Genomic DNA, 27,140 nt, shown 5'->3' with positions numbered 1-27,140 from the left:
TTTTTTTCTAGGAGACGGCCGAGAAGACCAAGAGAATGAGCACCAAGGAGATGTGAGGGGCCTCCACCCCGGAGGAGCCCGGGAGGATGGGCCCAACCTGCTTGCCCCGTCCTCCAGTGCTGAGCTCAGTATGCACAAGTGTCTGCTACAGTTGCCCAGTCACAGATATTTACATTGTATAGCGATGGGTTATTTGTTTTGTAATACACAGAGAATGGGGCCAGGAAAGGGGAGCAGAGCCCACCTGTTCAGGGAGCTTCCTTGCTGGGGCTTGGGAAGGCTGGGAGGCAATCGCAGCAGCCCCTGGGACCCTTTCCCAGAGCAGGCAGCCGCTCCTCCCGGGAGCTAACAGGGATTTCTCGTTCCCCTGGAGCTGGGGAAAGGACGGAGGGCAGTGCTGGATAGAAAAGGGGATCCTCCATCGATAAAAGTTGTCAGCTCCGGCCTTGGCTGCAGAAATACGGGCCCGACGGTTTCGTGGCTGGGTTCTGCGTGCTGCAGGGCATCATTAGCCAAGGACCTTGCCCTGCTTCCCCTCCCCTTTGGTTCGAGCTCCTCCACGCTGCTCAGCCTCGCGTGCCACCTGGGAGTCGTGGTGCCATGCCACGGGCACGAATCCAGCACGTTCCTCCTTGCTTTCCACCGGCCTGTCCCCAGCAGCTCCTCCAGGACATTGTGGGCTCCCACACACGGTTCCTTGCGACCTCATCTCACTCGTAACTCTCCCTGCCCTCTCTTTAAAGGTGCTATCATATTTTTTATTTTTTTTTTCTCTTATCACGTTCACGTGCTGACTCCCCCTTTTGTTTTGTTTTGTTTTGCTTCCTTTATTTCCTATGGTAGTAACGCAGCGTTTGTATGTCTCGTAGCTCTAGATCTTTCAAGAAAACCCCAGCCTGTGGGTTTTTTGTTATTGACAGTGCTGTAATGCCCGTGCACAGTTTGTATCACTGCACTCAGCCACCACAAGCAACTTGTGAGCCCTCTCCTACAGGGTATTTCTCAGTCGGGGACTGCAGTGTCCCTGATGGGACAAAGAGACAGGGCTGGATGTAACGAGTTCCACCAGATGCAGGCTGACACTGCAGCTCTCTCTGTCTTGTGCTCCCTTGGCTAAGCACTGACTGTGCTCAAAGTCCACGCTCAGGCTTCCCTAAATTGCCCAGGGGGATCTGCTAGGTAGTCTAGAGAGAGATCACCTCTTTAGCCTCAAGCCCAGCTGCTTTTCTCCTGCTCCACACAGTTTCACGCCTGAACATCCTGTGTCCACGTTCCCTTCGTGCCCCTGCTGTGCATCCCAAGCCGTTGCACGCATCCGTAACTGCCTGTGATTTCTGTCTTCCCGTTCGTGGGCACCTTCAGCAAGTGTTGCCAAGTGTCTCGCTGTCCCTAATGCTTACTCGAGCGAAACTCCACTCGCATCAGCAGAAGCGTGTTCTGCTTGAGAGAAGATCAGCAGGGCTTGTGTCCCAGCCTTCCCCTTCTGGCACATTGTTTGCCTTGGAGAGGAAGAACGAGCTAGCGTAGGAGAAGAAGAAAGCTTGGTCCCTGCTGCGGTCTCAACCTGAGAGCTGTATTTGTTCAGAGCTGCCTGGTCTTTGAGCTGTTTCCCTGGGGTGCATCCAGAGGACTTCCACTGACTGACACAGCGCCACGTTTGCAGTGGGAGTCGCAACCTACCCTGCCACGCTGGGAGGCTTTGGTGTAATAAATGCAAAAGGGCTTGCTCTTAGGGGGTCCTTCTCCCATGAAGGTCCAGATGTGAGACGCTAGCAGCTGTGATGGTGAGGGGAATGAGCCCCTAGGAGCCGCAGGGCGTGCAGGACAGCACCACTGCTTGTGTCCTGGTGCTTGGTGGAACAGGAGCACCTTTTAGACACCTCCTCCCCGCCAGTATCAGCGAAGCAGCTTCACGTGCTGGGTCTGGGGTCACAGGGATGTGGTTTTAGGAAATGTTTTGCTTTATTCTGACCCTGCTCTGAAAGGTAGCTCGTGCCTCCCAGCTGGCTTCCTTCCAGTCTGGATCATTCAAGTGCCTTAGAGAAAACACAACAGCTTGCCTTAAAGGCTCTCCCTGGATGGGAAGAAGATCTCGTTGTCCGGTCAGGAAAATCTCCAGCTGGTAGAAGCAAAGCGTGTGCAGGAAGGGGAGGCTGGTGATGGCAGAAGGGCTGTAGGCTGCAGCACACATTCTCGTCTCCTTCCTGTCCCCTGTGGGCATGCACTCTGCGAGGATGGCTCCCGGGGCCAGCTGGAGAGTTGTGTGCTGGAAATTGAGGTTACAGAGCTTGCACTCGGGCTGAAGGCCGAGGGATGCGCTGCTCTTTCAGGAAAAATAAGCTCTCTGACAAGCCATATAACACAGCCTCGGGTAGGGGCGCAGGGAACGTGCCCCTACAGAAAGAGCCGCCTCCAGTGGAGCTTCTCCCTCCTTGTGCCCTCAAAAAAGCAAACGTACCTGTGGCAAACGGTAACCAAAAGAGAGCAAAACCTCCTGCCTCCCCGCTCCGAGGGGAAGGGCACCCACTCGGTGAGCGATGCCCCACATCAGGCCGGTGGGTTGCTCGCGTTTGCAGGGTGACTCGGCTGCTGAGGAGGGAAGTGCTGAATTCCAGGTGTTGCCTTCTAGGACAAAGAGATTGCAAAGGGCAGGGAAGGCGTTTTGTTTTGTTTTGTTTTGTTTTTTCAAAAAGCCAAATTTAAGCAAGAAAACAAAGAACTCCCCCCTCCTCCCTCTGTGCTCCCTCCTGTATGTGTGTGAAAGTTATCAGTATTCCGTAGGTTTCCTTAGTGCACTTATTTTACTTGATTTTGTAATTTTTTTTGAAGCAGGGGGGGTTGGATATTACTGCCAAATAAAACAAAATTAAAAAAAAAAAAAGACACCAGTGTTGTATTTCTGACAACCCTCACCTTCCTCTTCAAAACCAAGGGAGCAGAACAACGAAAGCAGCTGTCTTTGTTTTTTGGGTACGTTTTGGGTACGTTTATACAGAGGTCTCCATGCAGTGGAAGAATGCAGAAGGACACCAGCTCGATGCCATCGCTCCATCCCACGTGGCATCAGGGAGGCCTCAGCCCAAAAACCTTCTGGTTTGGGCAGTGCCTTTCACAAAACGGGTGGACTAATTGGGAAGAACCCGGAGGCAACCACAACCTGTAACCAGAGGGCTCGTAAATTTGGCTTACAGAGAGCCATCAGCAGCCTTGGGCTAGCTGGGAAGCCCTGAATGTTTGTCTGGGAGAAAAGCTGGGTTACCTTGTTCTGCTTGCATGCTCTTCTCAAGGCGGTCTAAAATAATTAGCATTGCCTCTCAGTGTTGCTTTTAACGCTGGAGCAAATAATGCTATGTGGCCCCTGTAGCACCTCCCAGCCTCCCTGTACACAGTCTTAACACTTGGCATTCCCTGGGCACCCAGCGCTCCTCTGTAAAATAGGGCTGTTTTATTACTTTTCTCTCTACTGCTACAATTTCCCAGGATTTTAAAATGGAGTGAAAGGAAGCGCCAGGTACAAATTTAGCTAGATGGCACTATAAATACCGCAGCTCTGCAGCGCTGTTGAGCTCCAATCGGAGAAATGTGTTATTTGAGTGGCTGGTCTAGACTCTGGATGGCATTTTTAAGGTATGTATTACCTTTAATTCTGAAGATGGGATCAAACTGGTCTGTCATAAGACAATTATGTTGAAAAGAAACAACTATCCTGATACAGTTTCTGCTTTTAGGCAGCTCTCTCTGGGTTTGTATCAGGGATTTCACGGGTGAATCCACCAAGGGGACTGCTGCTCCCTTTCAGGTTCCTCTGTGCACCACGAAGAAGCAAAAGCAGTTTGCTCCCTAAGCCCAGACATCGTCAGGGCAAAAGTTCCCCGGAGCTGTGAATCTTCTTGTCACAGGCTGCTGCTGCTTCTCCCAGCACACGATTACTGATTGCACAGCTTTTAACCCGTGGCCAAAGGGCGACAAACTGAGGTCGTGAATCTCCAGTTGCCTCTGCGCCTAATGTACGCTACCACCAAGGTTTGTTCGGTGCCAGCCTGTGACCTGCATCAGGCCTCTTCGCCTGCCAGACTTTCAGAGGGAAGATTTGTGGGTTAAATCGGGACTAAAGCTGTGTTTTAATGCCCAGGCAAGGGTATCCCTGGAGATTAGGAAGAACTTCTTTACCGAGAGGGTTGTGAGGCATTGGGATGGGCTGCCCAGGGCAGTGGTGGAGTCACCATCCCTGGAGGTCTTTACAAGATGTTTAGATGTTGAATTTAGCGATGTGGTTTAGTGGAGGACTGGTTAGTGTTAGCTCAGAGGTTGGACTCAATCTTGAGGTCTCTTCCAACCTAGAAATTCTGTGATTCTGTGATATTCAAGTATCATCTGGATGCATATGGCCCAGGCGAGGTGCTCTAGGTGGCCCTGCTGGAGCTGCTGGTTGGACCGGGTGGCCTCCAGAGGTCCCTGCCAACCTTGGCCATGCAATGTACACCGAGATCCTTCTGAACCTTTATTTTTGAGAACTTTTTTGAGGAACGACACCCGCTCCACACAGCCAAAGGGCTCCTGCGGGAAGCTGGGGGCTCCCTGGTGGCGCCTCAGGGACCAGCACCGCGCTGCGGTGGTGGCACTGAGTGTGGAAAGTTACACTTCATTTTATGGTTAGGAGCAATTTTATTTTTACACATCACTCCACCGAGTGCGGTGGACGAGCCTACACAGGGGCTAGCGGCGTGCACCGACCCCCACCCCCCGCCAGCCCCAAACCCCTCGCCGGCCGCCATCTCAGCCCCGCTTCCCCCAGCCCGCCATGCTCGTTCCGGGGCGGCGGGGACCGCGCAGCCTGCGCGGCGGCGGCTGCGAGGAACCCCGCGCCCTGCATTTCGCCTCCCTCCGGGGCTGGCCATGGCCGGAGGGGGCCGGCGGAGCCCCGCGGGTTCCGGGGCGGAGCGGAGCGGAGGGGCCGAGCGGGATGGCGGCGGCCGAGCCGGAGGAGCCGGCGGTGCCCGAGGAGGATCCGGAGCCAGACCCGGAGCCGGAGCTGGAGCTGTCGGCTGAGCTCCGCTCTCGGCGCAGCGCCGAGGCTCGGCGGCTGGTGCTGTCCCCCCGGCGGCTGTCGGGGCCGCTGCCCGCGGGGCTGTCGCAGTGGTTCCCGGCGCTGGAGCTGCTGGATGTGAGCGGCACGGGGCTGGCGGAGCTGGGCGGGGGGCTGCTGGCCCTGCCTCGCCTCCACACGCTGCTGGCCAAAAACAACCGGCTGGGGGGGCCCGGCTCGCTGCCCAAGGGGCTGGGGCAGGCGCCGCTGGGGCGCTCCCTCCGCGTCCTCAACCTCAGCGGCAACCGCTTCGCCGAGCTGCCCCCCGCCCTGCTGGGGCTGAGGGGGCTGCAGAGCCTCAGCCTGGGCGGCAACCGCCTGCACGGCATCCCGCCCGACATCCAGGAGCTCCGCAGGTGAGATTAGGGGGGCCCTGAGGTGGTTACGGGGTCCCCGAGGTGGTTACGGGGTCCCTGAGGTGGTTACGGGGGTCCCGGCGCTCGGGCAGGGGTCTGGCGGTGCCGTCCCCTCACGGCAGGGCTGCCGCATAAAGGGGGAGTCTCGGCTTTTTCTCTCTTCAGGAGGAGTCGTTTCGAGGACAACAAGGAAAACGAGGCACCAGCTTCATAAGAGAGGAGGACAGTGTCTGTTGTGCACGGGAGATGAGCCCTGTTGCCTCCACAGCACCCGTGGTAGCTGCCCAAATCATATTCGGGATCCCGTTGTTGCCGCTACCTCGTAGGCAGAGGATCCCTGCTGCTGCTGGTTTGAGTTCTCTCAGCCTCTCTTTTTCCCTTCTAACTTTACTTTTCTTCCAAGAAAACAAGCCCCAAGCCCAGTCTTTTCACACTGCTGACCCCAGGGAGGCACCAGGCTGTGCCAGTTGGCATGCGGTGCCCCAACGGGCTGGGCTCGGTGCTCCGTGCCACACCGCTGTCAAGCTACCAGCCTGTGGTTACTCTGCTCTGAAGCACAGATCCTGTCTGTGGCTTTCTTTGGACTGCTCATGCTTGAGCCCCAGGATGATTTTGAGAGGGCAGCTGCAGGCAAAGCGATCGAACTTTGGGTTTATCGCTGCAAAATGATGCGTCAGGTAGAAAAACTAAACCAGACCCGGCTTGTGTCTGCCTCCTGTGTAATCACCGCTAACTCAGTGAACTTCTGCTAGCGTGTCACCACGATAAAATTGAACTTTAGCTCAAGATAGTGGATTCACGCTCCACCAGGATTGTCAGTTTGTTCACCACCGTGCCATCAGTGACCCTTCTGTGTCAGGGCCTGCTTAAATAGCAAAGGGGAGGAGCACGCTGTGTTGCCAGAGCTGGGAGAAAGCAGCACTTCATAATTTAATATTCTTCCACAGGAAATCTGGAATCTGCTCATTGGAGCCAGATAGCCAGCAACCTCACACCCTTGCCAAAAGGTTAGGAAATAGAGAGAGAAATGTGGAGGGGAGCTGCTGCCAGACCGCATTCCCACCTGCCAACGAGAGAGGTGTCGGCACAGTGAGCGTGCCTAGTGTTGAAGTGGGTAAAATGAGCCTGAGCAGGAGCAGAGCAGGGCCAGCTGCTGTGGCAGGGCAGCACAGAGGCTTCTGTTGGACTCTGAGCTCAAGCAGGAGCGAGCTGGGACCTGGTGCAGTTGTTGTCTTTTGTTAGCCTCACAGCTCGAGCTGCAAGGTGTCCATCTCGCAAGCCAAGACTTTGAGCTTTTTTCCATATACCACTTCCCATAAAAGACATTTTTCTCATTTGTCCTGGTCTCCAAGACCACAGAGGAATGCAGGCAGCACTTTGACCGGGCATGTTCCTCCTGCTTGGTGCTGCAGTTCCTGAGGCTAACAGTTCTCTTCTTGTGACCCTGGCAGCTTTGTGTTTGCTCCAGCTGCTGGCTGTGGAGCTGAGCAGAGTTGCAGAGATCTAGAAACATTTCCTGTTTCAAGAGAACGCCTGAGCTCTGATGAGGATTTTGTTAAAAGTTCTTAATAGCTAAACCTCACGTCTTTCCTCTGCTCCCCGTACAGCTTTTCTGTTGTAGTTTTTGAAAGGATAACGCTGCTCTTTCCTCCCAGTTCCACCATAAACTAGTTCATGGTGATTTGGAACAGCCTCTTAAGTTTCTGAGAAGTAAGGTAAATGTGGGCTCTGCTGAGGGCTTTTTTATTTGTCTTATGGCTGTGCCAGCTCCCGTGTGCCTGCCACCCACCGCAGTTGCTGTCAGCGAGCAGTGTCACTGCAGTGCGAGGCCTGGGTTGCAGCATTGGCTGTTGCTGTGAATTTAGGGTAGAAAATGCACCGGGTGGGTGAGAGCAGCTCCCTTAAATTGCGTCTGTTGCCAAATAAAAGGTGAGTTTACTGTGGGTGGTCATGAGTGTCATCTCTTCTGCACTTCTCCCTCCAGCGCAGACCTTGCTGTGTTTTCAGCAAGGTGAGGTGTTGTGCCGCTGCTCTGGGCTTGTGTCGCCTTCCTCTGCTGGCCCAGCTGGGGATGTGTGAAGGAGCCTCGTGTAGTACAGGGCCAGAAGTGCAGTCAGCTGCTTCTTGGACAATGTGGCTTTGGGTTTATGGGTGCACGGATCGCCCTCATCACTGCGTGCTTTGGAAGACATCTTGCCACGTAAAGGGAAGAAACCTTCACAGCTCAGTGAAATGCCTCAGATCTCGAATACCTTGAACCCTCTGGTGTGAATTTGGAGTTCAGTCTTCCTCTTCCAGTTACCACTCACGTACAGCAGAGCACCAGAAGCAAGCAGAAAGAGCAAAGAAAAGGAGCAGGCTCCTTCCAGGCATCTGCCACGTGTTCCTTTCCTTCTTGCTTGGATGCCTCCAGTAAGGCCCTGTTATTCAAGGGCTGGGATCAAAGGCCTCAGGCTCATAACTGGATTCATCCAAGTTTTGTGTGAAGGCTTAGGTGCAATGAAAACCAGAATATTTGCTTTTATTCGGCGTGTTAGACAAGCACGCACTTCAGGGTGGCTGTTACAGTGTGGGAAAAACAGCAAACGGGGCTTTGATAAAGGCGCAGCATTAGGAAATCTGCTCGCTGCCTCCCTTTTTCTTCCCCTCTTCAAACGTTTTGCAAATAGTTTTCAGACAGCTGTTTGATCTGAAATTTGCATGTCAGCAAAGGCTGCGCCGTGCTCTCAGGAATTAGCAAATCGTGGAACAGGGCTGGCAGGAGCGCAGCGTGGGCTGCTTTTAAAGTCCTCCCTTGCATGAGCCGTGGAAACTTCTCGCTGAAAAAAGTTTACCCTAAAAAGACCCGGAGCTATTTCAGGGTCATTGTTTCTTCTTCTTTTTTTTTTTTTTTTTAAGATTACCTATTAAGATGCATCTGTTTGATGCCAGCTGTTAAATTTTATCCGAGGGAGCATCTGTCGGGAAACCGGATGGGTTGAGATTTTGAGTATCTTCTACGCCAGAAGATATTCTCCTCCTGGAGCATGACTATGGAAGAGTTATGGTAATTGGTAGGCGTTAAAAATAGCTCCTGTGCTTATTTACTGAGTGTTTGGGGGCTTTTTGCTTTCTTTATGGTACAGGATGACCTGGAAACAGCATGGATATATTCCAGCAAGAACATACGGTCTCTTGGCGTGTCATAAGTACGCCTTGCTGCCACCACCTGCATCGTTTCCTAGCTGTGGGAGCATTTCCCTGAGGGAAGAGTCTGCGGTCCTTGTACTGAGAGGAGGCAGGAACGGCGGTGGGACAAGCCTGGCTTCTGGAAGTACAGAAAAATTCCAGCTCTCCTCCCTCTGTGTACACAGCGCTGCACGAGACCTTAGCCGGCTGGTTCAGTGACCACGCGGATTAATGATTGTCAGGAAAACGGGGCCCGAGCTGGACGTGAAGGGTTACTTAAAGCAGCCACTGAGCTCGGTGCTCTCTCCCTGCTGCTCCCCGACCTGCTCTCGTTCAGAAGGGGACGGCTCCCGTCCTGTGACCCTCACCGTGCGGTCAGCGCCGATTACAACGTGGCTGTGTCTCCTTGGAGTCCTTGTCCCGATTAGCTGTGCTCAAACAAGTCTTGGTGCTTCAGTTTGGTTGAGAAATGGCTGCTAGGAATTCCTCTGCTTTGCTCAGCCCAGGCGAGGCTGGGTCCTTCTTCCTAGCAAATTATATTTCAGGGCACGGGGACAGAGGGGTCACAGGTTTCTTCTTCCTACTCAGCTGTGTTTCAGTGGAAGCTGTGAGGATATCTTTACTGCATTTAAAATGAGTTTATTGTCTCAAAATTCCCTCCCTGTGCCTTTTATTTACTTATTTTTATACATCAACCACCTAATTCATCTCTTAAATTGATGTTGGAAATTCTAAGTCCTACATGGCAGGCTGGGCCCAGGGAGTTACTGATCTGCAGACCTCTGAGCAGTGATACAGAAGGCAGGTAAAAAGAAAACAAGTTTTAGGAACCCTTAATAAAGGAATTACATTATTTAGTGGATTTGCAGTTCGGGACAGTTTGTAGCCTGATGCTGGGGCTTTACATCTCAGCTAGTAATGAGTGCTCTCATTACACAGACTAAAAAGAGTGGATTTGAAAGCTGTGAGCAGTTGGCAGCGGTTTTGCACGCTGAGTTTGTGCTGTAAGCTGATCTGGAAAGTTATGTATTTTGTGGCTTGAAGGGGATTTTGAAAACATTCGACGCATATTTTGCTGCCCTTGTTCCCTTCCCTGCTAACGTGTGTTTTTAGATGTCTTGTCTTCAAACGCAGAGGACAAGGAGTTAATTATTCACTTTTCCCAGGAAATGGAGACTTGTACACATCTAAAGCTTATTTAAACATTGAAATCCACATTACTGAAATTCCCTTGCCCAACACTTTTCAGCGCGAGCGCCAGCAGTGGCACGGAGTTAAAATATGCAAAGGAATTGTATTGTCAGCAGTAAATTCCTGATGGGAGCCAAGCAGCCGAAATCCAACTTTGGGAAACAATGGAGGTCGAAGGAGGAATTTTGGTTAAAATTCTGGGCTTTGTTCTGGGATCAAAATTTAATTAAAAAATAATCTCCTCTTGACGTGCTCCCAGCACAGCAGCCTTACACCAACCCCCACTCCTCACCTACGGGTTTTTTATGTAGAAAAAAAGGCTACTTTTGCGTGGTGGTTTTATTATTTTATTTATTTTTTCCCCTTGTACTTTCTTGCATGGTTAGAATAACCTCCAAATGTGCTGTCCCATATCAGTCGAAGCAAGCTTCTTAGGGTCAAATTAAGCCATTTCAGAGCCTTAGGTTTCAAACTTAATTTTGTACCCACTTTGTCATATCCAAGTACGTACAAGAGAGCTAGAGGCAGCCTGAGCTGATTAAAGATTTGAGTCATAATACTCAGGTGTCCAGTGCCTTTCTACAGATGTAACGGTGCCTGCAGGAGACCGGAGGTAAATCTCAACTTTATGTGTTACAAAACAGCAGCTTTACTGTATTTACAACATGTAACAGCTTTTTCTTTTCCCACAGCAAATTATCTCATCCATAGTCAGCCGTGAGTTCGCTTTAAGAAACGCAGGAGACGAGGAGATCTACCATTAAATGAAACTAAGGCAGTGACCTTAATGAGGTGACGCAGTGTCTTCTCTTCTCTTTTTCAGTTTGGAATTTCTGTACCTTGGAGGGAATTTCATTACTTCAATTCCACCTGAATTAGCAAACCTGCCTTCCCTAAGCTATCTCGTCCTGTGTGACAACAAGATCCAGAGCATTCCACCTCAGCTGGCACAGTGAGTATCTACTGCCATCAGCCACCAGCTGTAATTAACTCTTTGAGCTCCTCCTTCTGCTTTGTGTGGATAAAAGCAAGTGGGAGGACCTGGGATTCAACAGGAAGACCCTTAGATCCTCAACACCACCCTTGCGTGGCCACGAATGTGCCATATGGAGATCTCAAAGTATTATGGAAAAAAACGTCACCAAGCGCACGCTGTGAAGTGAATCCTTAGATTTGTACAGGGAGACCTGAAAAGCACCTGGGCAACTCAGGAAAAAATAGCTGCTGTGTTCTCAGTGATGAACGCTTGGTTTGTTTCATTTTACCCAAAGCCTTCTTGTGTGTGTGTGTTTGTGCTTTTATGCTGTGCCATAATCTGTATTCCCTTGGCATTTCTTATTCTAGGATCTCAGAAAGTTTTAGCATTCCCTGAGTCCTGTGGCACAGCTCTAGAGGATGAGCTACTGCTTTCTCTCTTCACTGCTTTATTCTTGAGGTGCAGTGTTTAATGACTCCAGGTGTCTCGTACTGGCTTCAGAGCATCCTTGGGCACTGTGCTGGCACATTGCTGCGTGCTCTCAGAGAGAACACCGCCTCCGAGAGCCAAGTTACTGCGTGTCACCCATGCAGATGCTAGCCTGGCCTGACCTTGCTAAGCTTTTGGGATCTGGTAGTATCACTGCACAGGGGATGCAGCCGCGAGCGATGAAAGCACGGGGCTTTGCAGAGCTGGCTGCCTACCAGCATTTGTCTTTAATGCATGAGTGAGAGCAGGTGACTTATTCAAAGCGTTGCTTTAAACCATTTTTGATGCTCACACGGGGTAGAAGGAAGCATTATCTGCCACTGAAAGCGCTCAGTTTGTACGCTTTTTGTTCTGTTCTACTGTTTTGAGGGTGTGTGTGGGGACTGTGGGGTGTGTACCGAGAGGCACAGCAGCACGTTTAGGGCTGTTTTTTTAACAGGCATACAAGAGCCAAGCCAAGTTTTGTATGGCATTGTGTGTGCTGGAGCAACAGAGCCTCTTTTAGTGTGGATTTATGCTTTAGAAAGAAGAAAAAACAAAGGATAGAGTTTGGCAGGAGCGGGGAGAGTTTTCAGGTCTGTGTGTGATGCAACTGCGGAATGATTTTGCTTGCACATCCTGACGGGGTTTCCATCTCCATCCTCAGGCTGCATTCCCTGCGTTCCCTTAGCCTGCACAACAACCTCCTGACTTACCTCCCTCGAGAGATCCTTAACCTGGTCCACCTGGAAGAGCTGAGCTTGCGTGGCAACCCGCTGGTGGTTCGCTTCGTGCGTGACCTGACCTACAATCCCCCGAGCCTTCAGGAGCTGGCCGGGCGCACGATTAAAACCCGCAACGTGCCCTACGCTCCCAGTGATCTCCCGGAGAATCTCGTCCGCTATCTGAGCTTGGCCAGCAACTGTCCGAACCCGAAATGTGGCGGTAAGTTCGCCTTCACTGCTCTGCTGCCTGCTTTCTGCCTGGTGGGTCTGCTTTTCCCTCTGGCTTGCTGTGTTTTTTAGCATGTGTAGTACCTGTGTGGAGAGGACTTTGTAGATAAGCCTGGAATCCTCCAGCTTAATTTGGCTTAATGCTTAATCTTTATCCAGAGTAAATGATCTGTGCATTTGGCCTTGAGGAGATTAAGGAAAATCATTAATTAATATCCACCTTGCAGCCATAAAGCAGTCCGTTATCTTATCTCCTTATAGGACAGTATCAAAGCCAGCTTCGTAAGCAAAGGTGGAAGGGCTGGAACTTGTGTTGGAAAAGCAATAAAGGCTCCCTTTTTTTTAGAGCTTTGCACAGCTTGGAATAATAGTGGATTGTTTTTTTATTTTTGCTCTTTTCTCACTCATCCTTATAAACCAGCGCAGTACTGCAGCGTTGCTCTGGCACTGCAGGAGAAAAGATTGCTCCAAAGCAGCCAGGACTTAAAACACTGCTGGGAACTTCTGAAAATGTCAGTGTCTAAAATCACTCCCTGTGACAGGAGGAGAAGGTAATTGTGCGTTACAGCAACACCGTTGCCATGGAAAACCGCATCCAAACTCAGCATGGTGACTTCACTCAAGCAGAAGAGAAGTGGAGCCATGAAAGGGAGAGGGGCTATTTGTGGGCACGACGTTGCTAGCTGGTAGAGGAGGCTTTACAAATTTTGAAAACAGGGCGAGCGAATTAAACCAACATTTGAGGAGAAGCTTGCGAATTCCCAGCCTGGGATTGCTCCTTAATGGTTAGAAGGAACTGGCTCATTCTTTGAAAGCAGATGCCCTGCGTCTTTTCACATAGAATTTGCCTTTCTTAAGCACCTAGTAAATGCATTTTTACAGGATTGCTGTTATTTATTTTACCAAGAAAAGAAATTTCACGTTTTGCATTTCCATAGGTGCTCTGTTCCCTTCTTTCTCCCGTATCCTTTCTGCTTCCCCATCCGGTGCTGTGCCAAATCCTCACTGGAGGCGTTTGCAGCAGACACAGCCGCCTCGCAGAGCTTCGACATTTCTCCTCCCGCCTTCTGATGTGTCGTTGCTGTGCCCTCTGCCCTTCCAGGTGTCTACTTTGACAGCTGCGTCAGGCAGATCAAGTTTGTTGACTTCTGTGGCAAGTACCGCATCCCGCTGATGCACTACCTGTGCTCCCCGGAGTGCTCCTCGCCCTGCAGCTCGGCCTCCCAGAGCTCCACTTCCCAGAGTGAGTCTGACTCTGAGGACGAAGCCAGCGTGGCGGCGCGCAGGATGCAGAAAGTCCTCCTGGGATAGCGGAACGGGAAGCCTGGAAGGAAAACGGCTTTGAAAAGCAATAATGGGATGGCGAAGCGTGAGCCCCTGGCCTCAAGGGGCTCGCGAGGAACTGCCCTCGAGTCCTCGTAGGGGACAGAGCACCTTAGCAAGCCTCTGCTTGCTGGGTGCAGTGCTACTTAGAACTAACCGGGTGGCGTGCTGCCTGTGGGGTGCCTGGGGTTGTGAGAAACGTCTGCTGTTTGAGGGGGAGCCCCCCTCGCGCAGGCTGGGGAGGGGGATTTGTTCCGACTGGCAGGTCGAGAAGCGCTCGGTACCCGACACTTCGCTGGGCTTCAGTCATCCTGCAGGGCAGAGGAGGCTGTCCAGATCTCTTGACACTGTGGTAAATCAGAAGCAGGCGAATCACGCCGCGTGAGTGTGCGCGGACCCCAATGTTTTGTCTAACTCTTTGATTCTTCATTGTCTCCTCCAATTTCAGTTACAGGTCTTTGCGCCCATCCACCGAAAACGGGACTTGCTTTTCTGTTGTTGTTGAGGAGAAGATTTCCTCAGCTCTGGTCACTGTTCCTTTGCCTAGAGGCATAGGGCCTCTGTGCTTTTGTAGACGTTACAGACATAGAACTGAGCCACCCTTTTTTCTCCCTTGTTACACCAAGCTGCCCGTAGTGTTTCCTTCTCACTGCATTCCTCGTTCCCCTCCCTCTGCCTCTTCCCATTACACCTGGAGCGTTGCTGTCTTTTTGGTGCCTTCAGAAGACAGATGAGTTCTTCTAGTGAGACCTGGCATTAGTTTGGACCTGAGGCCCTATGTGCCTGTGCGTGGGACCACGTGTGATGCTCTGCAGCGTGTTCTTGAGTCTCAGCTTACTGGAGCAAGTCTGCTTTTATATCTGAATTGCAGGAAAGGTCTTGATTGGTGTTTCCTGTGCCTAAAGAGCTACATTCCCCCTGCTGAAGGTAGCTCTGCTTGGTACTGGGCTACTTTCTGTCCTTAAATTCAGCTGTTTAAAGCAGACAGAAGTTTACTAACTGGAAGTACCAACAGATGTGCTGTGGAGAATGCTTTTTGTTTTTTGTTTTTTTTTTCTTTCTTAAAACATGAGAGGAAAAGCCAGTAGGAAGGATATAAGGCACGTTGTCTGAGCATCTTGCTGGAGGTGGCTTTGAAGCCTCTTCCTTATTTATTTGTTTGCATTTGCTCTTGTTGTAATAGATCTGGCAGTCTGTTGGATTGTTCAAGTAGCACATTCAGTTGTCTTATACTATGTTTATAGGAGAGCTGCAGAAAATTGTTCAGAAATCTTAAGTACAAAGAAATACCTGTTAAAAATGTAACTATGAAATCGACAGGTATTTATAGATCTACTTACGGGGCTGTTGTGGTTTTTTCTCACTGAGAGCTGCCCCTTTTATTAACATTTTACAGCAGACGGTCCTTTTGTTGCAGTTTCAGTACAGCAAATCCAACTATGCCTTTGAGCAGAGCAAATACTTTGTGTTAAGAAACTACATGAACAAGCACAACTTTACTTAGCCCACTTTGGTCCCAAGGGGGAAACTGAAAAACTTGTGCTTCTCTCTTGCATTTGGAAAACACGTGCCTGTTTGGATATCTTATGGCAGCTCTGTGTTAATGGCCCTGTTTAATTATGCTTGACACTTTATTAAAGCACTTTGATAATTCTAATCCTCATAACTAGCTTTAGTGATTTTTTTTTTTAATTAATTATTATTAAGCCAGAATTTTTCTTTTAGTGTGACCTGAAGAACAAGGTCTGTGAAACTCTGTACTTTCCAGTCTGACTCGGTGTGCAGGTTTAACTTCTTGCCCTGCATTTCCTTAGCAGTACTGTTCATTTCCTGGGTTTCCTTTGCAGAGAACTAGAATTTGAAGGAAATTATCTGGTTGTAAAATGGCACCTCTTCAGTTATTAATTACTGCAACTTACTCTAATGATTCCCGCAACACACAAATGCAGAAGAAATTAAATGACGCATGCTCGGTGCCTTTCCAAATCACTTTTTAAAGCATATTTTAAGACCTAAAAAGGTGTCAGTACAAAGCAACTGGATATCACTTTAGCAAATTCTGTGAGGTTCGCTTGGAAAGAAGAACCTACAGTTTTTGAGAGAAACTGACTGTGTGCTGTTAGCTAAATTGGGATCGGTGAGCGAGTGGCCTATGCTTTTTTCTTCATCTCTTCTTTCAGATGCTTCTCCCTGTCCCGAATGAATCTTGTCGTATAAATACTAAAGGACAGGAAACTGATTGCAGAGCCACAACTTCACATTTACTGCTCGTGTAACAGTAGTGAGCAACTACTGTGTGATCTGGAGCTTGTCCCTTGCCAGTGAAAGTGAACCACACCGGTTGAGATCTCAAGATCTCTTGAGCTCAGGGCCATGCCGTGCTGCCTGCCTCTCTTGAGCAGGAGCTGTCTCGAAGTGATGTATTTTTCATTTCACAAAGACAGATTTCACAACCGCTTTGCTGCCACAGCTCCTGTTCATGCAGTAATACCTGTGTGTGTGGCTCTGATTCAGCTCCTTCCTTAGCTGCATTTTCTTGCCTAAAAAAAAAAAAATACTCATCTCTGCCCCAGTTCTAACAACACTAATAGGCTAATCTTTTTTTGTAGCTGCTTTACTGTAGCCAGGTCGAAACTTGACAGCTGATGCAGTGGATATCTATGCAATCTGGACTTGATATAAGATGTCTCTTAAAAATTTATATATATTCGTAAATATAGCTAATGATTTTTCTTCGTGCTGCTGGGCTTTAAAGTGCAATTCAAGTAAGTCAGAATTCACAACAATCAGGGACCCGTAAGAAATACAAATGGTTGGTTGGTTTCTTTTCCCCGTAGAAGTGGGTATGAGAGGACTAGAGGTACAGGTTGGTACTGGGGTGGCTAACAAACCAAGCTTCCCCCAGGAGTCAAGATTTTCAGCAATTTTAGCCCCCAAGGCCTGGAAGATGTACTGGACAAGAGAAAACTTGAAAACATGCTGATGGGTGGTAGGTTCCTATCGTCCCCTTCTTGGACACCCCGAGAAGTTAGGCAGTGGTTTTGCCAGCAGCCTGGCTCGTAGCTCCTTTTGTCAGTTTTAAACTTCACCTCCTTCAGATGCGCCTCCAGCTGAAATCTTCGGTCGGTGTTTTGGTATCGCTCCCCGTGTTGCTACAGCAGCCCAGCATGTCTGGCTTTTGAAAACGTCCTTAAACTGAGACACGAGTGTGTGAAGCGAAGTTGCTCATTCCCTCTTCCCCGCAGGGTCCTGGGCCCTGCTGGCATTGTGCCCCTGTCCCGCCGTCTCCTTGCCAAGAGGAGCTGGTGGTGTGTGGCTGAATGCAGGTCCTTCACGCGAACAGTGGGATCAGGCTAAAAAAGAAGCAAAATATCAATTTGACTGGGAGCAGTTTATACAGTTGCCAATTCTTTTATGTTTGTTATTCTTTAATAAGAGGTGAGACTTGAGGAAGTCAGTAATGAATATTTAAACAGACTCTGAAGTGGCCAGATGCAGTTTTTCATGGGCTGCTGTCCTGGTCATTTTGAGTCTTTGAAATCTTGTGTTGAATTATAATGGGAGTAGGGGGGAGGGAGGGGAGAACCAGCTCCTTTTTGTTCCTTACTCTTGTTGGCGATAATGAATGGAAGGAATTTAATCCAATGAAAGTAATGAAACTTAATCCCTGCGCTGTGTCTTTGTTAACCAGTTCAAAGAACTATTTTTAATGCATCTTATTCACACCAGGCAGATGAATTTCTGCCGCCACCACCACCCCCAGCTGAAGATACTCCAAATAGACTACTTCAGAATGCACACTAATACAGCAGTAACTCTATCTTGGAAGCCTCTCTATTGATTATTTCATTTGCCTGCCTTACTAGAGGATTGATCTTTTACTGACCTGAATATTAAGGCTAGAAAGGTTCTCATCTAGCCCTCTCATTGAATTTTTATCACGAGCAGTTGTTTTAGGAAGTCTTAAAGTGCCTTATGTTTTTAGAAGTGTACTTTGCTAGGAATGTCTGAATGTAGAATATCTCTAACAGTGTTTCATTATGAGCTGTAAAACAAACTGTAAACACTAAACCAAAAATGTTATTTCTACAGTTGTGTGTGTCCTTTATTTGCCGACATCTCGATGCCTGGTATTGCTGCGAGCAGAACACTTCCAGAATCATAAACATTAAAAATGGGGCTATAACACGGTCTGAGAACAGGTTAGATTTGTCCCCTGCTGTGTAAAACCAAGAGTTGGTGAGACTTCCAGAGGCACTGCCAAAACTCTTGGCTTTTGGGGCCTGTTTTTTACAGAACAGGGAACATTATGGGCAAGACCCTGTTTTACTTCTGGTATAGCATTACCAAAGCTTGCTCCAGAGCTTAAAGGTAGCAGTAATTCATGGGCAAGATAACTGTAAGAACAAGAGAAGGCAGTGCGTGGTAGAGTTGTCCAACAATTTGAACCATCAGTTCTGAAGTTCCCGAACCATTTCACTCTTCTTAATATGCAAACTCAGAAACCTGAAAATTATTTTTTTGAACGTTAATTTTCTGATTGTGTTAACTGTCTTCCCATTTCTTGTGTAATCCCGTGTTTCCCTCTACATCCTTAATAGATTTTTATTTTTTTTTGTGATCTATTGCCAAAAAGTCTCAGATCCTGCAGTGCAGTTACCAGAGGTCAGTGCAGAAACATGGCGTATTGGAAAATCAGACCGTAAAAACAAGAGTAATTTAATAGTAACTTCATCAGAGACTACCTCAGATGTGGGTCAACTTCATATTTAATAAGACCTCTCAAATGGTGCAGCAGCTCCATATAAAATAGCTTAAACCCTTGGGGAATCCAGTGATCTTGCCTGTCACAACCAAGATGGGAATATTTTTGCATCTTTTTGTAACTAATATGAAGATACCCTTCTCGGTACCTTAATACTTTTTCTGTAATAGCAGAGTCACAGAAATACTGCTTCAGATGAGCCTCTGGTGGTCCCTGTTGCCAGTACTAGCTCAGGTCATGGTGGGTTTGTCTATAGATGTATTAGAAACCTCCAGTGATGAGGCCTATAATCTCTGGGTTTTGATGCTGTTATCTCCTAGAGCAGGAGTTTCTCCAAATGTCCAGCATCTTCTCGAGATTGGTTGCCCCTCTTCTAATCTCAAGAAGTAGTGAATCATGGCTCTCAAACTTCATTTGCTTTTAGCAGAAATGCAATGAGAAGTAAGAGATGAGGTAAGTAGATGCCTGAAGCAGGTGCTCAGAAGGTCGGATTGGTATTTCAGGATCACATCGATCTAAAGGGGAATGTTGTGTTGATGCTGTGGACATGCACTTGAAGAAGCAGAGCTCTACATTTCCTGGTGGTCACCTAGCGCTGGATTTAGGCAACTTTTACTCATCAGTGAGCTAGTGGGTTGCAGTTGCCAAATACTTAAAGAATTTATTGGAAGTTAGTTAGTCTTAGCACTCCCCACAGGTTGCAGTGGAGAAGACCAATGCCGTCCTCAGTCTTTAGTTGCAGTCCGGAGATGCTGTGCTGTCCGAGTGTCCCTTCCTTTCTGATAGCCACCGCTCTCTGATGACTTTCAGAGAAGATTTAAGTGTACTCACTTGTGTACAGCACCTTGCTGCTGCAGTCTCCTCTCCCCCTGGTCAGAGAAACGGAGAGTTTTGATGAGGAGGTCAAACAGCAACCAACATCCCTTTAGGAAGGAGGGAAGGGCAGAGCCCCCGAGGCCCTCCAACCCGTATTTTGTGTCAGGAGTGTGAGGACACCTCTGGTTTCAGTTCAGTGACTGGGGGAACACTGTGTGCAGGTCCCTTTGCCCTTCTCTTTGTCCTGGCCTGGGGGTACACTGGTGGCAGCTCAGGGCTTGCTGTCAGACTGCCAAAGGATTAATGGATGGTCAGCGTTGCCCAAACGCCCAGTCTGTAGCCCCTTCTTTGGCTGTGTGGATAAAGCAGGACCTGAAGTCAGTACTGACAAACAAGTCGTGTATTTATCCTAAATATTACGCTTGGATCAAAGAGCATCAAAGCCCGGCAAGGCTGGCTGCCATTTGCTTTGGTTCTCCTCACGTTCCCCAGCTCTTCGAGAAGGGCCTGGGGGGGCTCTGCCAGCTCAGCCCTCCACTCCTAAAACCTACCCAAAGGCTTCGGCGAGCTGATGAAAGCACTTTGTTTTCTGCTAGGTGCAACGCCGCCGAAAGGGGCTGTCTGGAGGATTTTGAAGCGTGCATTGCATGCGTGTGCTCAGACAGGCCCCGTAACCACAGCCGGGAGAGGCAGCGAGGGGCGGCCTGCAAGAGCCGGGCGGCTCGCCGCAGCGTTTTTATCTTCAAACAAACAGGGCAGCGTGCTTTCCAAAGCGACGTTCCCTGGTTGTTCCCTTCAGATATCTGGGGTTAAACCGTGTTCTTTTCTGTTTGTTTGTTTCTTTTTTTTTCTTCCTTTAAAGCAGCAGCGAGTCTCCTACCCCCAGATACAATCATGAAAGGCCTTGCAAGAATGCCATGTGACCAGGCCGGTTGAAACACGTTTTGAAACAGTCCAGGAAAGGTTGAAACTATTTCGGGTTTTCACAGCTTGCAACCCCATCTGGCTGCTGTGCAGCTTCAGAAACCTGTCCGAAGATAACCCTCCGTGGTGGTTTGGAGGGAAAGGGCAGCCCAAAAAGCCTGGCCGCTGCCCGGTCCCAAGGGCAGCTCGTCGAGCATCCCGCCGCAGACGTTTCGTCGTGCTTCTAGGAAAGCAAGCCTTGGTTGGAGGGGAGAGGTATGGCCTTAGGAGGTGAAAACCTTCCACAATCGGCTGCTGCTGGGCTTGTAACAGCAGCGGGTGTTTTCATCCCTGAGCCCTGAGGTCTTTATGGCTGGCCACAAGGGGAAAATCTGCTGTGGAACAGATCCAGGAGTGCCTTCATCTCCTGATAAAGGGCCGGGGGTATTTCACCCTGTTTGTGTGGAGCACTGAAGTCTGCTTCTGCTCTGATTTATTGCTCTAAACTCGGGCTGCGTTAATAGCTGTCTGGCAAAGCCCGGGTGAGGTGCATTCCCCCTCCTGGGCTCCCCGTTTCATGCAGCCAGCTGCAGCTGGTGAGCTCCCCCAGGGAAGAGGGCAGAGAGAAGGACAAGCCGGGCTCCTCCTTGTTTACCTGCACCAGCTGCATGCAAATGCCCCCTGTGCAATGCCATTCGCACAGCAGAGGATTAGCTGGGCTTGCCCTCCCTCAGCATGGAAAAACGAATGTGCAATGTCTGAGGGCTGGGGCAGTTGCTGTAATTCCTGCTGGCGGTGTGGCTGTCCCAAAAACAACCTCTCCTGGGAGCTGGCCACACTGCTAGCAAGGACGTGGAAGCAGAGCCCTGGCTGTGAGCAGCTTGCCCGCAGACAAGAGACATGTAGGCTATACTAAGTGCCTCCTAGGCTCACTAAGTGCCAGGTGGCTTTGCTATTATGCCTTTATTGCATCCGAAAGCTCATTTCTTGAAGAAAGAGGTTGCCCAGCTGCTGGGGACAAAGGTGAAGCCTGATGACACCTTGCCGCGACAAAAAATGAGGCATAGCTGCTCTGGTCTGGCATTATTTAAATGCCATGGTAATGCCTATGGATAGAGGTGAGGAGATGGTGATAGGTGATAGGAGATCCATAGGTGTCCTGACCCAGCAAATCTTGAAGCTAATGGCTGGTTCGTCACCCATGGAAAACCTTCCCCTTCTTCCAGAGGCTCTCCAGACGACTGTAATAGTTGTAATCCTGGTCAAGGCAACCACAGGAGGTGGACATGGGTCTGTGGTGGCTTTGTTCAAGCAGCACATTAATTCCTGAAGTCCAGAATAATAGCCTGGCAACAAGGAGGCTCACATGACATTGAAAATAAGGCTGTTCTGGTCATCTTTTGCTACCACTCCAGGTGCCAGGACAGTGTATTTTCCCAAGCCTACTTGCCAGAAACCTGGGGCACCCTTGGGACTAACCAACCACTGCAGAGCTGAGCTGGTGAATTTTATGAGAAACTGTTGACACTGGCACTATTGTCTAGGGTGATAAAGAAAAATATATCCTCTGTTGCCCAGGTATTCTCCTTGCAGTAATGTGCCTGAGGATCACAGAGGTTTCCACCTGACTTGCATTTTACATGGCAGCCCAACCATGTCAGCAAGAACTTTCTCTTCTCCCCTTTCCCTTTACAGAAATAGCATTTTCAAGCCTGAAAGTCACGTTGCTTTTGCCATTAACATTTATTTATTTATTTATTTGTAATTCTCCAGGGTGAAAAAAAGCTGACAAATGTCTTTGTGATCTTTTATCCAGTCATAATTTTCTCCTCTATGCAAATTTCATTGGTAAACATCTATTCATGAACTTTTTCAAAGGCTCCTTTTCTTAAGGGAGAAAAAAAAATAAATAAAAAAGGGTGTGTTTCTTTTAGTTTTAAAGCCACGATGAATGGCTTTCAAAAGCTTCAGAGAGACTGAGGAGTTTACAACATCAGGGCCGGTGCGTGCAGCTCTATGAAGTCAGTGATTATAATGCTCTTAAATAACAGCAACCTCTCGCAGCCAGAGCTGCTGTGGGTTGTAAAACATTTTTCCCATCTCCGTTTCTAAAGTTTGGGTAAAGCAATCTGCTGTAGCTGCTTCAAGTTTCTTGGTAGTAACAAAGTGGCCAGTGCATTTATCTCATACCAATCCTGCACTGGCAATCCTTGAATTTCGAGGCTCGCAGCCCTGGCTTGAAATAACTTTAAGGGACGTGGAAAATCTGCCCTGTGACTTATATTTTAAGTGTAAAATGCGGATGTATTTAGATCAATGCCCATCGCTGTCAAGGTATACTGAAGCAGTTGTTAAATTGGGTGTTGTGCACCCACAGAAAGCTGCAGCAAAGCCACATTTCAAACAATAGTTTTACTTCATGTATTTTTTTGTTGTTGTTGTCCTGGCTCTTGCAAAGAACAAGAGATAATTGGCAACTTGCGTGCCAGGGTTGCATTTGCCTTTTTGTGTCACGGTCATCCCTCCTTCTCTGGTTTCTGCTCCACTTTCTCTTCTACCTTCAGCTACAACCTCTGGGCTCGCAGCAGAGCTGTGGCCTGGCTTAAAGCACGCTCCTTACAACCCGCAGCCTTTTAACGTCGTTCAGTGGCTGGTACTCAGGTCCTGAAGTTCAACCTCTTCTTCCTCCAGGATATGTTTGTCTTCCCCACCCCCCCCAGATAATGTCATCACCCCAGATCTCGTGTTGATGCCATAAAGGAATAAACTGCAAAGCGTGGGCCTGAGGCTGGGCGTGGAGGACCTGCACCGCAACCCTCCCTTCAGCTGCCTTTCCCTCTCCGTGCTGCTCACCCTCTCTGCACTTGCTGCTCTTCAGACATAGCAATCTGCTCCTGACTTGACAGATTTCTTACAAATACTGGCTCCCAGGCACGTGGCCCCAGGTGTCAGTCCCTTCAGAGATACCAGTCCACTTTTTTCACCTTCCCACCTGCGCCGGTTCCTTCCCTGAAGCCAAGTTTCTTAAATTTTGACATTTGTATCCACTCAAAATGTGGGCAGCGGTAATTTCCCGGCCCTGTTTCTCATACCCATTCTGCCTTTGTCCCTGAGGCCAACAGCACTGTCCTTGTGGAAGCTGAGGCATGGATTCAGCAGACTGAGGCAGCCCTACTAGCCTAGCATTGCTCCCACCTGCCTGCACGCAGCGCTCCCTTTCTTCTCTCCTTGTTCTCCCTTACACAAAGGGATAATTTCTGTGACCCCATGGTGCTCCTTTTCCCGTTCAGTGCTCGTGTTGCCATCCCTTTTTAGCAGCCAGGGAGTGTCCCAGGCCCCTTGCTGCGGCAAAGGACCACCTGAAAAGGCCCCTAATAAGCAAAACCTAATAAGCAAAAACGCTTCAGATGTGGCAGCTAGAGCCAGAAACACGGGATGCCTCTGTTGTGCACTGGCTGCTTGTTTAGATCTGCGTTAATAGAAAGGGGTTTGTTTTTGTTTTTGTTGTTATTCTCTATTGTTAGAAAGAAAAACACCTTCACAGCGCCAGGTAGAAGAAAGAGCACGGTGAATAACCGAGGTGAGATCATTGTGTGACTCCACGAGCAGTCATGAGCTGCCACAATTGAAGGAAACTATCATTTACCACCTGTTATTTAGCAGGCGGGCACAGCTGAGACGCAGCGCCACTGCGAGAGACTTTCTTGTTTCCCCGTCACATCCTAGGAGGCTGAGATACCTCCCAGGAGACCACTAATCGCCACTGGGCTTGGGTGTTGCTGGCAGCAGGGAGCGAGCCTTGAAAGCTTTGGTGGTTCAGATTAGCATCAAAGCAGCTGAACGCTTCCCCTGGGTGCCAGGCCGTGCTAAACCTTTAATAAAAATAATACGCCGAGACTGCATGAAAGGAAGGAGCGGGCAGGTTTATTGGATACATCTGGCATGACCGGTCGCCTACCTAAAATTAGCCAAACTCCCGGTATCCTGTGTCAGCACGCACCGGGCTTGTGCAAACCCCGGCCGGATTCCTCAGCAGCTCTGTCCTCTGAAGTGTCCATGTGGGACACAAATCCTGCCTGGTCCTTTGCTGAAGCACCACCAAACTTTGGAGGACGATAGCCCAAAAATTAACATGCAAAAAATTGACGTTCGTGTCAAAATGAGGCAATTGTTTGCCTCACGTTCCTGGGGCTGTATCCACGTGGAGATCCTCATTGGTGCCTCCTCCACCACACCACTACACAGCTGCGTGGCGTTGGCCTGCTGTTTTCTTAGAAACCCTGCCCTGCCTCTCTTTCACCTGACCCGGCACCTAATTCTTAATCTCGTGTGTTCCTCCTGGTGCCTTCCCCAAAAAAATAACAATTAGGAAAGGATGTGGGAAACCAACAGGCCGCCGTCCCACATCCCATAGAGCTCCAGCCAGCTGCCCTACGTTTGCGGCAGGCCCAGCCCCTCTGCCCCATCTTCAGATGGGTGATCCCTGGCCACCAGCAGAGTACAGAAAGTCTTCAGAGAGTTTTTAACACCCTCATCATCCTGCTTTTTGCAAGAGCAGAAGGGATGGGGGCAGCTAAAGCACTCCAGCTGTTCCACTGCAAGCACCAGCTCGTTTCTGGTGGAGACATAGCCAAACCGTGGCTGCAAGGTGGTGACATCTTGGGCCCAAGTCTCCTGTAACTTTCTGACCTCCTGTCGGGTGAATCGTGGATTATTTTGCATAGGAAACAGGCAGGGTGAGCAGGGTGTTGCTAGCAAACCAGTTCCCAGCGGTGGGAGTGACCTTGAGTTCTGGGCATGGTGGAAACCACGCTGCGGCTGATAGTCCGGCCTTGGGCTTCTGCAAGCGCCACGGCTTCTGCTTGCAAGAGGACGTAGGTCTCGTGTCACTAGTGGGTGCCTTTCTTCTGCCGTGTCCTTAAAGGTTTTCCCCTGGATTCCTCTGTTTCTCCCCCCTTTTGCTTAGGCAGGAGTGAGTTAAAAAAATTGTCCTCAAGCAATTCACAAAAGCACAGAAGGCAGGTATGGATGGGAATGCCAAGAGGTGGCCTAGCTCATGCTGCTGTCCTCAGCCTCAGCTAACCTTTCCTGGCAGAGGCTGACCAGCTGAACGGACAATCTTCCAGGATGTGCTGGGAGGAGTGGAGCAAGCAGCAGGGAACTGCCCCGAGTGCAGCTCTGGGGTTGGGTTTGCAGGAGTGGTCTGCACATGTCCCCAGGTGCCTTAACGAGGCATGCAACTACAGCAGGCAGCTCCTGTCAGGAGATGATTTCTGAAAGGTCACACACGCAACAGGATGGTGTGGCAATAACAAGGGAGCGTTCGAGGTCTCAGGAACCTCGGAGAAGGAGGACATCCAAGCAGCCACCTCCGAGGTGCTGTTCCTGTGGGCTGGAAGGAGAAGACAGGAGCTCCTGGAGGTGAAACCCATGGCTGGTGTTTGCTGAGAGTCTTCAACTAAGCCCACCAAGAGGGTCTTCCAATGGGGAAAAACCTCAACAATTTGAACTCCAGGGGCCATGGACTAAGTGGGCTGAGTATATGAAAAGAAAATAAAATGATTATTTAAATTCCAGAATAAGAAACTTAGGCAGTAAGAGGAAAAAGGTGAAGGAAAAAAAAAAATCTCACTTATGAGAATAAACAGCACAAAACTGGCGTTGCCTAAGCGTGGCCAAGAGCTTTCTTCAGCTGAGACCTTACAATTGCTGGCTGCCGCTTGCTGAGAAAGGAGATAGGGAGTGAAAGAGATAAAGGTGGTGCTTTATGTTAATGGCAACGTTACCTGTTCTCGAGCTACGGGTAATTCAGAGCAGACTGCATGTAGATCAGCGTGCTAATTAGCAAAGCCCAAGAGGGAGTGCTGCCTGCATGCCTGCGAGGACAACTGACTGCCTTGCCAAACAAGGCCCGGGATGGATGTCTCTCTACAGGCTTATTTGCCATGTGTGAAAAGAAAACGGTGTTTGCATAGAGAATTTGATTCTGGGACACGGCCTGCAGGCCACAGCGAAGTCTCCTGAGAGCTTCTGAGGGTGCTGGATTATAACTTCCCTGCGGAGGAGGCACCCACCCGGCACACACCTTTCACATCTCACCGTGGTGGATGAAGAGTTGGTCACCGCACCAGAAGCGGTTAGTTGCCTGATTGCAATCAACGTCAGCAGAATCAGGACAATCATCGGTAGTCAGAGAGGAATTTGGCTTTTTAAAGTGGCTAACTTTCCCCAAACTGCAGAAAATACAAAGCGCGGCTCATCCTGAAGGAAACTTGGTGAAATTTACTGAAAATTGGGGAGCTTATGAAGAGTTCAGCAGATGAACAAAAGCCATAGTTAAAACAGAGGCTGATTTTAATTCCATTCTGTGCAGCACTCTGACTGGGTGCGAGCTCTTGGGGATGGAAATCCTAAATGTGATAAATGGGCCGAAACTCTGCAACTTGCCGGGGAGGTGTTGCTGGATGGTGGCTGGTAGGTAGGGGTCTCACTGCACAAAAATCAGCTCAAGGCCCACTTTTTTTAAGCTGTCATCTTAAGATAAACATCAAATGATTGGTGGGCACACCTCGGAGCAGACAGGATGGGTCACGTTGCCAGAAGGAGGTGCTGTGCCTTGGTGACACTGGGGAAGGCTCCAGGGAGCAAGGTAGGTAAAAAGAGGATGGAGATTGAGCCAGGCCGAGGCGTGGAAAACAGCTGGAGAAAACCACAAGAAAAAATGGATGGCCTTGGGTGCCGCCACCACCACGGGCTCTGTGACAGCACCCAGACCGTGGATGGCTGCAGAGGTGAATGCAGAGGATGGAGGAGGTGAAGCCACGGTCCTGCTCCTGCCGGGCAAGGAGTGAGAGACGAGGTGAGTGGCAGCAGAAACGTCCCTGCTCCCGGGCTTTGATTTTGGGAGCTCAACCCAGGAGCGAAGCCGAAGCATGCACAAAGCGCTGATTTCCTATTATCACCGCTTACAAGGAGCTGGTTATTATCAAAGTGAGTCACTGCGGCCGGCCGAGCGCTCTGTGGGGAAGGAGAGGGACCAGGAATAACGCCCTGGCCTCCTGTTCCTGTGCGAGCAGTCAGGTTTGCCCTCTCCTCCCTCCGTGAGAGGTTTCAGTTCATCATCCCGGTTTGACGG

General features: G+C 49.6%; 2 protein-coding genes and 1 long non-coding RNA gene across 3 annotated transcripts in view; 2 read left to right on the top strand and 1 right to left on the bottom strand.

Annotated features, from left to right (window-relative positions):
* FSTL1 (follistatin like 1) overlaps positions 1–2,881 on the top strand; it is a 29,649-nt gene extending 26,768 nt beyond the window's left edge. The window contains exon 11 of the mRNA XM_084529089.1: positions 12–2,881. Within this exon, the coding sequence (XP_084385215.1) occupies positions 12–56 (45 nt within the window). The 3' untranslated portion in view covers positions 57–2,881. The remainder of the gene's footprint in view (positions 1–11) is intronic.
* Positions 2,882–4,936: 2,055 nt separating this feature from the next.
* On the top strand, positions 4,937–17,612 carry LRRC58 (leucine rich repeat containing 58). The gene is made up of 4 exons (XM_084532366.1): positions 4,937–5,442; positions 10,625–10,753; positions 11,913–12,190; positions 13,301–17,612. Exons 1-4 carry the CDS (start codon positions 4,964–4,966, stop codon positions 13,507–13,509), a joined length of 1,095 nt encoding a protein of 364 aa, XP_084388492.1. The 5' UTR covers positions 4,937–4,963; the 3' UTR covers positions 13,510–17,612.
* Positions 17,613–23,907: 6,295 nt separating this feature from the next.
* Positions 23,908–26,994, bottom strand: LOC311442765. The gene is made up of 2 exons (XR_014696833.1): positions 25,792–26,994; positions 23,908–25,539 (listed from the first exon to the last, which is right to left on the bottom strand). It is a non-coding gene; the product is annotated as an uncharacterized lncRNA (long non-coding RNA).
* Positions 26,995–27,140: the final 146 nt, after the last annotated feature.

This window comes from Aythya ferina, assembly GCF_964211825.1.
Source record: "Aythya ferina genome assembly, chromosome: 1".
Classification (NCBI taxonomy): domain Eukaryota; kingdom Metazoa; phylum Chordata; class Aves; order Anseriformes; family Anatidae; genus Aythya; species Aythya ferina.
The sequence above is the reverse complement of the archived record's forward strand: the minus strand, read 5'-3'. Positions and strand labels throughout refer to the sequence as shown.

Coding starts and splice junctions, on each gene's coding strand:
- LRRC58 (XM_084532366.1), top strand. CDS start 4,964: ATGGCGGCGGCCGAGCCGGAGGAGCCGGCGGTGCCCGAGGAGGATCCG. Junction 5,443..10,624: donor GACATCCAGGAGCTCCGCAG/GTGAGATTAGGG, acceptor TCTCTTTTTCAG/TTTGGAATTTCTGTACCTTG. Junction 12,191..13,300: donor TCCGAACCCGAAATGTGGCG/GTAAGTTCGCCT, acceptor CTGCCCTTCCAG/GTGTCTACTTTGACAGCTGC.